Genomic DNA, 12,912 nt, shown 5'->3' on the forward strand with positions numbered 1-12,912 from the left:
AAAACAAAGAGCCCCCCCCCCTCTCGAAAAAAAGGTAACAAGAAAAAAAATGATAAATGAATTACCTTGGTGACTCCTGTGAGGTCTGATTTACCAAGTCCTGCGCTCTGGCATAAGCACCTTTTGTGCAATGAATTATTGTTTTGAACTTGACAAAACAATGAATTCATAACAGCACGACCCTCAGAAGATATAGATCTTGATCTAATGTGTAGACTTCTTTGCAATAGCCTCTTTGATATGGTTCGAAGACAAGGCCCATGAATTGGAAGCAAGTGATTCATCTTATTATTAGGCTATAATTTAGATCCTGCCTGAAACTGTGAATAAATTTAAGAAAAAAAGGAAGACCTGAGGAAATTACATGTGCATTGAAAAGTTTTTATTAATAAATTAATGACAAATATCAGTGGATAACAATTTTGATGTTGTCCCTACTGCATATCTCCAAAAGCCTCTTTATTAAATTCTTGAATTCTTGATGGTAAGAAATAGTAAAATCTACTATGGAAAGGACATCTGAGTGTCTACACAAAACTGATCCTAAGTGAATATTTAACAGGAAACTAATTTTATTAATTGCTCCTCTCTCTCTTTCTCTCTCAATCTATGTGTGAATGTGTGTTTGTGTGTGTATGTTTGAGTGTGTATGAGTTTGTGAGTGTGTGTTTTGTGTGTGTGTTTGTGTGTGTGTGTTTGTGTGGGAGTGCATATATATATGAGCGTGTGAGTGTGCACATGCGTCATATGTGTTTGTGTGTGTGTGTGTGTGTGTGTGCGCGCGCGCGTGTGTGTGTGTGTGTGTGTGTGTGTCTAGAAATCTAGTGTCTAACTCGAAGCCTCGCCTTTCCATAGAAGTTGGATTGGAGTGGAAGGCAAATCCATCCCGATCACCGAAAATTGAAAACATTTTTTACCACCCACTCTTTCTGCTATCAAATGGCCATTATTTCATAGATCTAAATCATTTAATACACTTAATCATAGATGGTAATAAACATGTATACGTACTTTTTTTCTTTTCTCTTTTTTAAAATACAGTATTATTTCGGAGTCTGCTTGAGTATTTTGGCTAAGGTTGTCAGGCTACCTTGTTTACATAACTAACAGGTCATAACCTTTTCCGGAAATAGAACGTCATTGGCAAAGTTCGTCTCTTATCAGCTATTATTTTCTTTGGATAGACCAAGGGAAATCTTGAAACCTGGATGAGGAAGATGAAAAAGTCCTTCTGACTATTTATATCAGGTTGATTACGAGATGAAACGTGCATTCAAGAAGGTAAATTGTCTGAAGATTGCCTGATACTAGATAGAAAGCTGCAAGTCATCGAATGTTTTTCTTCTCTACTATTGACGTCATAGATAATAGTTGAATGTGATTGGCCAAGCCGAACACACCTCTGGTTGTCTGCTACCTCAAGGTTATTCTCGAAACAGCTGACAAAATGGCGTGTCGGCGAGCGCTTCATGCGCACTGCCGACAGCATAATATTTGCTTGCAACATCTTTCATCAAGTGTAAGGAATAGTGCTGTCAATGTGAAAAAATTCCACACCCAAGTAAGTATTCGTTCTTTTAATTGTTGTGCATCTTGGTTCGTGTGGAGACGTATATTAACATAGATCTATAAAATGTTGCATCATTGAATGAATGTATACATTATAACATAGGACTATACTATAGAGGCAATAACAAGTTACAAGACAGGTAGAGTAAAAAAAAAAGACGTGGCCAGAAGCCCCTCACAAACAACAGTCACCGCTGATGCAGATGATCTGCTTTTCTAACCCAGTTTGGGACAGTGACTTAACTTCGTTCATTCGTTGATTGTCGTTATTGATTCTGTTCGCTTTAAAAATGCTTGGCTGAGGAATACAGAAAATTGTTGACTTAAATTTTTTTGTTAAATTACTGTGGCACTGTGGTGATTTAATAAATTGCTGAGTTGTGGTGGACTCTTTTAGATCCTATAGAGTCTAGATCTAGATCTAGATCTAGTCTTGTAGGCAAGTGATCAGACATTCGGAATAAAATTTGGAAGAGGCTAGCCGACCTTAATGACGGCTAGACTGGCAGTCTACCCGTACTTAAGTACGGCTAGACTGGCTAGACTGACCATTTAAAAATAACAGGCCTACTGAATTGTAAATATAAATTTTTTGTTTACAGTACCTAAAGTATTTGTATTTGAGACGAAACCAGGTGCCTTAATGACAGTGCATGTATTTTAAACCTCTTGTTTTCTAATGTTAATAGGGCGTAAGATAAGTACGGCTAGACTGGCAGTCTAGTCGTACTTAAGTACGGCTAGACTTCTTGGCTAGCCGTACTTAAGGACGGCTAGACTGTCAGGCTAGCCGTACTTAATATTGATGGCTGAATTGTAAATGAAATTTTTAGTTTATGCCTAAAGTATTTGTATTTCAGACAAAACCAAAAGGTGCCTTACTGACTTGCATGTATTTGAACCTGAATAATTACTAGATCTAGATCTAATGAGACCTGTGTACTTAACAGGCTTGTGTCGATAGGGCCAAACCTAGATCTAAGTATGGCTAGACTGGCAGTCTAGCCGTACTTAAGTCTTAAGTGCGGCTAGCCACTTCGATAAAATTTTATATAAATAACAAAAATGCACAATATATCTTTTTATTTTACTCCTGATGTGGCTTGGCTATCCAGTAAGCCTAGAACTAGAACTAGATCTAAGTCTAGAGAGATTCTTAGTCTAGTCTGGGTTCCACATCCTAGGCTGTATTTAATTAGTTTGTAGTGTAGTAATCAACTGTAATCAGTACATGAAGCTGCAGCGAGCACCTAGCGCACCTCTGTGACTCTGTTATTGGACCAAATATAGATGACGTATTTCCGCCATCTATTTTTGTCGTCTTCTGGGGCTTCCCTCGCCAGTTGACTAGTCTCACCTCCGTGGCGGGCCCGCTTTGCCACAATTTTAAAGCATGCGTCACTAGGTCTAGGTTTCATCGCCGACTGCTTGGTTGGGCTGTGTATGCACACGTGTGTGTATGTGTGTGAGCGCACGCACGATAATATAATAATCATAATGTGTGTGTGTGTGCGCACACGCTTGTGTGTGTGTGTGTGAGTACAACTTTGAAGAGAAGGTAAATCTATGGTACGAGAATTGCTAAGACTTTTTATAAAGGAAGTGGTTATTCTCACCACGGGTGAGAATTTATAACCATGTCTCGCTATTCTCACCCCTCCTTTGTTTTACCGGAAATGACCCTAGAGGGATCAGGGATGAGGTTACCGGGGCTAATCTCTACAGGATCGTGTTGGTGTCGGAATAGACATACATCTAGATCTAGTCAGTCAGGTTTGTCAAATTGGTCGTAATTGGAGCCAAATCCCAGAAGTTTGGCTCTTTTGGATCGCGTCTGGCCCGGAGAATTTCATTCAATGGCTCTCTGGCTCTTTTTTTGGCTCCAAACTCCAAGTGTGGAAGAGAAGAAGGGAACAGAAGAGGCAAGGGAAAAAAAGAAAAAGAAAGAATAAAAGAATAAAAATGAAAGTGAAGAAAAGAGCTTGGATTGCTTAAAGTTATTAAACTAGTTAACACGATTAAACGCCCTCGTCCATTTGGTCTGAATAATTTACTTGTACAACCCTTCAACTGTCGTGCAAGAGCTGGTCTCGTGCTCGTGTCTCATTACGTTCGTACACGCTCTCTGTTCCTTGAACCATAATATATTGTGTGCAGAGAGGCCAGTCAACGTGTGTGTAAACAACGAATGGCCTGTCCCGCATCTCATTCAGTTTCGGTAGTGAGCCTTTTTTTTACTGGAGAGGCGAAAAACATTTTTACATTATAAAATTGTAGTTATTCTTTCCCAATCACATGTGGAAAGCCACCAAGGGCCTAAAGGTGATTTTTATTGGCCTGCGAGAGGTCAGGGGGGAGTCCTCGCCTCATGCCCACACCAGGGTGGGAGCTATTCTCACCGGGGTGGGGGGGGGGATGAGAATAGCGAGACATGGGTTATTCTCACTCGGGGTTTAATACCCCAAAAAACTAACTAAAACACAGCGAGATCTTGTCAACAGTTACTGACAAGTCGTGGCGAGGGAAACCCAATTTGAGTCTTGGGAGGAAAACCCGGAGGACGACAAAAATAGATGACGGAAATACGTAATGTAGCCAATCACAGAGATGTGCAAGGTGCTCGCTGTAGCTTCATGTTAATCAGTTTGCTTGGTTTCTTATTTTTTAAATTAAAACTTGGAAGTGAAAGAGCAAGAAGAGCTTATTTTGAAAGCAAATCCTGTTATAATTTAATACGGGGTGCCCATTACGGACGGGATCGGCAGGTCGGCTTGACTCGCCAACTCAAACACAAACGTGTTTGTTTTCAGGTGACCGAGTCGGTGATTGACCCGACCTGCCCTGATGGGCACCCCGTATAAGATATTCAACTATCTATTAACGAAGTGACAAGCCTAGCCTGACTTAAATTTGGTTCTACAATTCTTTCTAAATTTAGAAAGTGTGACTTTTGACTACAAATTTTTATCATGCATCTTTTAAAAATTTTATACACACGCACATGATGGCATGGTAGCTTACGGTCAAACCTTAACATGTCTAATGGGTGCCTGTATGTGATGTGTATGAATTCATGAAATAGGCTTGTTGTGTAACTTGTGTAATTTGTTTGTTGGTGTGTGTGTGCATTATAACTTTTGGTATCACATTAACAGAGGTTTACTGGACTTATAATTTTTGCCTTAATACTCAGTTTTTTGACAGAACTGCCCTGGCAGTTACCTGTAGACTAACGTCTCTGTACGGAAGGCTACTTTCCATTACCCCCTGAGCTTTTTAATACTAAATCTTTCATTGCCCGGCATATTTCATTTTTTATCCATTTTGGTCAGTCCTGTTTTCGTGATGAACCGTTTTTCTCTTGACAATGGGTGGTCATTCTGTCTACTGCTCTAGAAAATTATGCGAATTAAAAATTTATTTTCTGCTCATTCTGACATTATTTGTGATACTTTGAAACTTTTTTCATGTTTTTTTTTCCAGAGTGCTCTGTCAAACAAGTGTGAATTTGGATTCTTGTTTGATATTGATGGAGTGATTGTTCGTGGAAAGAAACCTTTGCCTTTGGCAAAACAAGCTTTTCAACTATTAACAAAGGACAGACAATTCAAAGTTCCAACACTTTTCGTCACGAATGCTGGGAATTCTTTACGGAGTAAAAAGGCTCAACAATTGTCGGAATGGTTAGATATTGAGGTAAGCTCCTGTTTTTCATGCTGGTGTTGAAGTTTGAGTTGGCCTTCCGACCCTTTCTGTCTGGGCCAAGCTGGGCTGAGAGGGATACAACATCCCAGTAGAAAGACCAAGATACTTGATAAAAATTTTCTCCTCACTCTGGAATCGAACTCAGGTCTTCTCCTGCCTGCAACAGTGAAGTGCCCAACTGCTGCACCACAGAGGCCAGTTTACAGGGTCTTCTTGAATTTATTTGGGTTGTCTGGGGAGTTTTCATGGCTCTGCGTCCACTCGCCTCAAATTAAATCATTACATCACAGGTCCCATCACTTAAATTACCTTTTTATGTTGAAACGTACATCATTTCATACTTATTATTACCTCACGATCCAGTAAGATAAGATCTTAACTGTCGTAGATTTGACCATTATCAAAGAAAGGGAAAAGTATGGAAATCTATATTAAAAAGCTTTACATGTGTATCTTTTTAAAACTGTCTTTAGAATTCCTTTTTTTTTTCCACTTTTATTGCAACTCGTCTCTTGATAATGAAGCTAGATACTGCAAAAATAAGTCTGTTTCTTGAAAACCTCATTTCTAGTATTTTTGAGGCTGCAAACCCAAATTATAATAAATTGTGAATGCTCCCAGGTGTCAGAAGAGCAAGTTGTGATGTCCCATAGTCCCCTCAAGATGTTTCGGCAGTTTCATGACAAGCATTGTCTGGTCAATGGGCAAGGCCCCATCAAAGAGATTGCTCAGAACATCGGATTCACGCATGTAACCACCACAGAGGAGTTGAATCAACAATTTCCAAATCTTGACAAAATGGATCATCTAAGGAGAAAACCTGCTGTAAGTGAGAATTGAATTTTTTGTTAATTTAGGGGAAAAGGGTGGTAGTATAGTCAGGAGGGGGGGGGGGGGTGTTTTTGTTTACCTTCACTTCCTTCTTCTGCTTTAACTTCTTTATGCCAACAGTTTATTAAACAGTTTATTTAATTTAGTATCTACTAAATATCCTATATCTCTATAGTCTTTAGTCTCGACTGAGCCAGTTATCAAGGCGATTGAATTGCTTGTCTTGTTTAAAATTTAAGAATGGCTGCCTTCTTACTTTTTTTTACATTGGATGCTTTCAGTGGCCATGTAGTAAGTTGATTATGTATTGTGTTGATGATCCTCTGTGTTTAAATGAAAAATTATATATCTTTATTTCCTTAAAACTTTTGTTATTTCACTCCACAGCCTTGTGCATTTGAAGAATATTTTCCTCGAATTGATGGTGAGAACTTTTTCTTTTGATTACACATGAACTTAACTTAATGAAAAATAATTTAGATAGTGTGTAATAATATTGGCATAAAAAATATTCCATTGGTTGTGTTGGAAGTAAGATGCTGACAAATTTTTCATATTATATCAATTTGCTGTTTTGAGCCCATAGCTGGACAATGCTCCTTTTTCGACTAACTGTGCAATAAGTGAACTGTAGTAATTTATGATGTGATCGAAAGATAATTTTCCTGCTACTTTAGTTTATGGAAGTTTTACAGCGTTCGTAACTGCACAAGTTCATGTGAGCGCACGGGACACCTACAAGTTGGTTGTCTTTGTATTAGTTGTTTGCTATTTTTGTTGTGAAAAAACATGTCTTGATTTGTGAATTCAGACTCATATAAAGTCAAGTCCACTAACATTGTGATTTTGCTTCTCCAGCTGTGATTCTTTTTGGAGAGCCTGTTAGATGGGAAATGCCACTACAGATAATAACTGATGTCTTGCTGACCAATGGGAAACCTTGTAACGACTTGTTGGAAATCCCATACCCTCATCTACCGGTTCTGGCTTGTAACATGGATTTATTATGGATGTCGGAAGCCAGTATGCCTAGGTAAGTTGCATTATATGTTTTCTCCAGTATTTGAATGGGAATGAAAGGAGAGGTTTCTTTCAAGTCTCAATTATCACTGAGGTTTGTGCTCTTTATTTACTTTTTGTTCTCTTCTCTTTGCTTTTATCTGCGGGTGGTACATGTTTAAATAGTCAGCAACAAGGTCAGAGAATTTGTATTCTGGTTATATAGAATCTTGTATGTTGCGAAATAATTAATAAAACATGTCCTTGTGTTTCTTCTCTTTAGTGGGTGGTGTGCGGGTGCTATAGTTTGGTTTGCTCCTTCTCTCCTGTCAAATATCTGTTGTCCTGATCTTTCTTCTTTCTATCTTGAATTTGTTACTCTCTTGTAACACCTCTAATCTTCGGCAGAGTTAATTGTGTTGCAAGAGCCGTAAAACTCTGACTAAAACTTTCTTCTCTTTGACTTCCGCAAAATAAAATCATGTTCATTTGTCTTGATGTAGCAGCACACATTTCACCAAATCACTTTGGATACTGCACTACAGGACGGTCGTTATAAACAATTAATTTGATTTTATTCTGTGTTAATCGAAGCTGCCTTTTGTGAATTAGAGGTGTGGAATTTTTTATAAACCCGGAAATCAGGACTTCTAAATTGTCTGAATTTTTGCCTCACTTCAGACCGAACGTTGAGAAGTTGTTGTAGTTGCAATATTAGTCTCCATTCTAGATATCTTAAACAAAATGATCTGTGGATTGTGAGTCCCCAAGTGCATGCGCTGAAAAGTTAACGTTTTTTTAAAATGTAGCCTGTGCGCACCTCTGATGAATAATGATCTGATGTTATAGCAATGAGTCTACATAACAAGAGGGGCCACTTCTCTCTTTGAGCCAATTAAAAAAGTGTCCTCAAAATTCGGTGGCGCCCTCTTCACAAAAGCGCACCTTTTGCGAACAGAGTTATCCTACTTGAGTTTTAAAAAATCAAAGTGAAACTAGCAAGTTTTTGAATGAAATTCGGAAGAACGCTTTTTTAAAATGGTTACGCTGACAAAAAACCTCTTCCGGAGGAAAGGGTGATTGTTTTCTTCGTTTAATTTGACTTTAGAATGAAAGGCGAGAGGTCATTAAAATATAAATAACCTAAAACTCCGCACTGAACGAACCCGAACTACTGATGAACAGCAGTCGATCTGCGCACGCAAGGAGGTGCTATTCCTATTCTTCTTCTGGAAAAACGAAAGAGAGCTTCAAAACAGACTGCAGCGCCATCTGAAGCAAAGAGCATACTTCCTGCAGACACTTTTTTGGCTGAGTGGCCCATCTTGTTATTTACTATCTTTGGTTATAGTAACAGCGCCAATTGCCTGATTTAATGCAGTCCGGGGTTTTCTAATTCAAATTGAATAATTTAAAGCTTTTTCAATAAAGGGATTGTTCTGGCACAGTAGGAATGCTTTAATTCATTATTCATTGGGAATGACGCATAATGTGATGGTATCAGGGTGTCTAACAGTGCGAGAGTATTATTAGCAATGTTTTATGCACTGCTACAGCTGTCAGAAACACCTGCTGTTAATTTCAGTTTTGGATATTGCAGGTCTGCCATTAAGTGACATTTCTCTGCTTTGAATAAATGAATCATATTTTCCCCTGTTAGCTCCAACAATTAAGTTGCATTTCAGAAAGTGAAGATTTTTAGCCTTTTCAGTATATTGTGCGGGTGTTTTATGGGGCGTTGTGTGATGTTTGTTTGGCGTGTTTTAGAAAATTAGCTGGTGGTTGGAGGGCGCTACTGGTAGATCCTACTTCTTTACTTTGCCTCTCTTAATTCTATTCTGTCTTACTTTTTCATGGCACTAAATGACCATTATTGTGTCGATGTGCTTTACTCAAATAAACAAGAAACAACGGGCAGTTGGCGGGTGCTGTGGTGTGGTTTGCTCCTTCTTTCCTATCAAACATCTTTTGTCCTTATCTCCCCTCCTTCTTTTTTGTGTTTGTTACTCTTTTGTAATACCTCTAATGTTCGGCACTTATGTGACCTTATTGGGTTGCAAGTGCCGTAAAACTCTTATTAAAACTAAAAAACAAGAAACAGTTTCAAAAGTTTTTCTTTTCAGAGTACTGATAAATCTAAAATTCGGATGGGCTACGTAGGATTAGGATGATTATTTTCACTGGTTATTAGGGGAATTATTTAACGTATTATCTGCTTGTGTTGGTAAAATTGTTTTCTCTTCTGTTTAAAAAAAAAAAAAGACGGTGAATTGTGATCACGAGTGTCAGTGACGGTCCGTGGTTAGTGGGCGCTCTGGTGCGGTTTGCTTCTTCTTTCCTCTTCTATCAAAAATCTATGGTCCTTATCTTTCCTCCTTTCTTTTTATGTTCGTTACTGTCTTGTTTGACCTCTTATCTCGGGCACGCATACCTTATCGTGTTGCAAGTGCCGTAAACCTCTTACTAGGGGGCTGTCGTAACCTAGAGGTTAAGGTGTTTGCTTCTCATTCAATAGGTTCCGGGTTTGGATCCGAATAGCGACGGAAAATTTTCTTCTCTACAATTTTCTCCTTCCACATCCTTTGCTGCTCTCTAACAATGTTCTGTTGTCTGCTTTCGTCTCCACTTTGTGCCCCCACCCCTCATCTCCTTTGTCCCCTCTCTGGGTGCCTGACTCTTTCAGCAGCCTTTCTACTGTTCCTCCTTGGTTCCTTCTTACTGCTATATTTCAGCCACACCTGGCCTTCTCGGACAAGGGTGAAAAATATCTGCACACACGTGTGCAAGTTGCGCACGTTAAAGATCCCCTGGTGGTCCAAAATCGAAAAGAGTAGGCTTCAGCCGCCACCCGGGCAAAATTCAAAATAATTTCTTACCAACTCGGAAAAGTTTTAGTGTGTCCCGCGCTCTCATATGACCTTATGCAGTTGCAAGCGCCGTGAAACAATACCACCCATCCCCCCAAACAAACAACAACAAAAAAGCAAAGCAAAAAATAAACAACTCTTGCTAAACCTTACCAAAAAAAACAAAAAAAAAACAAAAAAAACCCCCCTCGTTGCTGGGGCATAGTAAACGTTCTCCTTTTCATCAGAGTAACATTCTAACTTCTTCTCTGAATAATTTTTAAAAGATCTAATGTTAATTGTGATCACGAGTGTCACTTCCCTTTGTTTTTCTCACGATGATGAGTCGGCTGGCTGTTCGGGTGGTTTGCCGAGATTTATGTCCGTGGCTTCTGACCAGATGTGATTAACCCCCTTTTTTCTTACTACTAGTACGCGTCTGCCCGTGCTTTATTTTGTTTTTAATGTTTTATTTTCGACTTTTGATTTCACCCACAAGGCAATGGTCATGCGTCGAGGTTCTAATCATATAGTAGCGCTTAAATGAGATACGTGTATGCTTTCAAGGGGCACTTTATATGACCTTATTGTGTTGCAAGTGCCGTAAAACGCTTACTAAAGCTAAAACTTTCAAGAGAGAAGTCCAACAGGGTAGTAATAATAATAATATTATGCTAGTAAAAGGCAGAAATAAATCCCCTTTTTGCCCGATATTTTAATTTCAGTTTTAGAGAACGTAGCAAGAACCGGGAGGAAAATCTTTCCGGACCCCTTTCCAAAAGTAAGATGAAACGAGAACTAGCAAAGTCCAAACATGCCTTCCGCACTTGTAAGCCAATAGAATGGCGATATGACGTCTGTTGATATTTTGGCCGCTGAGCGAGACATGATAAACCCTTGGTTTATATAAAAGAAAGAAAGAAAAAGAAACCTACAACCAAACAAACAAACCAAGGCGCTTGCTCAGTGGCTACCGACAATGGTGTGCTGGTTGTCTTTGTGATATTGTGTGTTTTATTCATGCGTCTATGTGGTTTTTCTGAGTTTTTTTGTTGTTGTTGGGTTTTTTTTTAGGGGGGGGGGGGGTGCTCTAGCGTGGTTTGCTCCTTCTTTCCCCCTGTCAAACATCTACTGTCTTTATCTCTCCTCCTTTTTATTTGTGTGTGTCGCTCTTTTGCAACCACCTCTAATCTTTGGCACTTATGTTGTGACCTTTTTGTGCTCCAAGTGCCGTAAACGTTTTAGGCATACTAAAACTAACGCATATAAAACATACATGTGTATTTATACATTATATGCATTTATATTGGGATGTGTTCTGTTCTTCTTTGCGAAGCTGCTTCTACGTTTTCATGATTTCTTTTGTTACTGTTTTTAACGTGGGGCATACTTTATTTACATTTTTTCCAACCTCATCATTAACACTCTTAGAAGTGGGTTTTTTTTATTTACACGTTTTCCAACCTCCATCATTAACACTCTTAGAAATGGGGTTTTTATTTACACGTTTTCCAACCTCCATCATTAACACTCTTAGAAGTGGGGTTTTTATTTACACGTTTTCCAACCTCCATCATTAACACTCTTAGAGGTGGGGTTTTTATTTACACGTTTTCCAACCTCCATCATTAACACTCTTAGAGGTGAGGTTTTTATTTACACGTTTTCCAACCTCCATCATTAACACTCTTAGAGGTGGGGTTTTTATTTACACGTTTTCCAACCTCCATCATTAACACTCTTAAAAGTGGGGTTTTTATTTACACGTTTTCCAACCTCCATCATTAACACTCTTAGAGGTGAGGTTTTTATTTACACGTTTTCGCTGCTTCTATTATTGACCCTTTTAGAGGCAGAACATACACGTTTTCGTGACTGGTTTCATTTTTTTTTTATGTAACTGTTTGAGAGGGAATATTGGTGCATAGTGACTTTTATTGTTGCCGTGGGTGTTTTTTTTCAAGAGCGGGATCAGAACGCTTTTCAAAAGGTGCCACAGCTTTCAATGAACGGCCGCGGGCTTTTTAATTCGTGATGTAAGCTAGCAGACTGCACGGTATTATATTTTGCTTGCGATCGATAAGAACCCTGGTTGGCGGGTGCTCGGGTGTGGTTTGCTGCTTTTTTCCCCTATCAAACATGAGCTGTTGTCTTTTTCACTCCTTTTTGTGTTTGTTTGTAACATCTAACATCTCTAATATTTGTTACCTATTTATGACCTTATTGCGTTGCAAGTGCCGTAAAACTCTTACGAAAACTAAGCAATAAGAACCCTTACCCAGGCACCCGCTTTACAATCTTTAAAAAGAAATGGTGTAAAAAAATATAGTGTCGCATAACACGTTCTGGGTGACGTCACGTCGCGGTTGGGCAGTCTCTTTCTGACCCAGCCGCCAGCGCTGAACTGTATTAGAGAGGGGGGAAAATGCATAATAATACTCTGTATTGTAGTGAAGTTGTGCAAGCGCCATTTCGCTGCCTCAGAATTACAAAGGTCTATCTGACATTTTTAGCCGTTTCGTTTTGTGTTACTGTACTTAGAGTTAGAGTAAGACCATGAGGTCAGATACCGAATGTTCTATCTGCTCTACCAATTATATCATAAGATATCGTATTAGGAGTCTTTATAAAGACACCCAGAGAACTGCATTTAAAAAAAAAGGGTTGACATGTTGTGAAACTCGAATATTTTGATATCAAATGTCTGAAAACTAGGTACTGAGCAGATAGAACTAATTTGTAATTCTAAGGAAGCGATTTATTGGGTACACATTGCTGCTGAGCTGCACACTACTTGTACTTTGCCTGGAAGCAAATAATGTGCTATGCTGGAAAAGGCCCGTGAAGACACCTCACACCCGCCCCTTTCTTTCTACTCGTTGAAAAAACAACTTACCCTATTACACACACACACACCCACCCACGCACACACACACACACACACTCTCTCTCTCTCTCTCTC

General features: G+C 39.1%; 2 protein-coding genes across 4 annotated transcripts in view; one reads left to right on the top strand and one right to left on the bottom strand.

The window, feature by feature from the left end:
* The window catches only part of LOC101855190 (uncharacterized protein At5g50100, chloroplastic), a 7,702-nt gene extending 6,502 nt beyond the window's left edge, over window positions 1-1,200 (bottom strand). The window contains exons 1-2 of one of the 3 annotated variants that reach the window (XM_005098938.3): window positions 1,012-1,200; window positions 66-320 (exon numbers count right to left, since the gene is read on the bottom strand). In XM_005098938.3, coding sequence (XP_005098995.1) covers window positions 66-284 — 219 coding nt within the window. In that variant the 5' untranslated portion in view covers window positions 285-320; window positions 1,012-1,200. Of the gene's footprint in view, window positions 1-65; window positions 321-438; window positions 641-833; window positions 852-1,011 lie in introns of those variants that run through there. The other 2 variants (XM_035969933.1, XM_013082871.2) reach the window with 2 other exon arrangements.
* Window positions 1,201-1,221: 21 nt separating this feature from the next.
* On the top strand, window positions 1,222-7,436 carry LOC101855791 (haloacid dehalogenase-like hydrolase domain-containing 5). The gene is made up of 5 exons (XM_005098941.3): window positions 1,222-1,561; window positions 5,053-5,265; window positions 5,896-6,099; window positions 6,493-6,529; window positions 6,964-7,436. Exons 1-5 carry the CDS (start codon window positions 1,448-1,450, stop codon window positions 7,140-7,142), a joined length of 747 nt encoding a protein of 248 aa, XP_005098998.3. The 5' UTR covers window positions 1,222-1,447; the 3' UTR covers window positions 7,143-7,436.
* Window positions 7,437-12,912: the final 5,476 nt, after the last annotated feature.

The sequence above is a fragment of the Aplysia californica genome, unplaced genomic scaffold (genome assembly GCF_000002075.1).
Source record: "Aplysia californica isolate F4 #8 unplaced genomic scaffold, AplCal3.0 scaffold00197, whole genome shotgun sequence".
Taxonomy (NCBI): Eukaryota; Metazoa; Mollusca; class Gastropoda; order Aplysiida; family Aplysiidae; genus Aplysia; species Aplysia californica.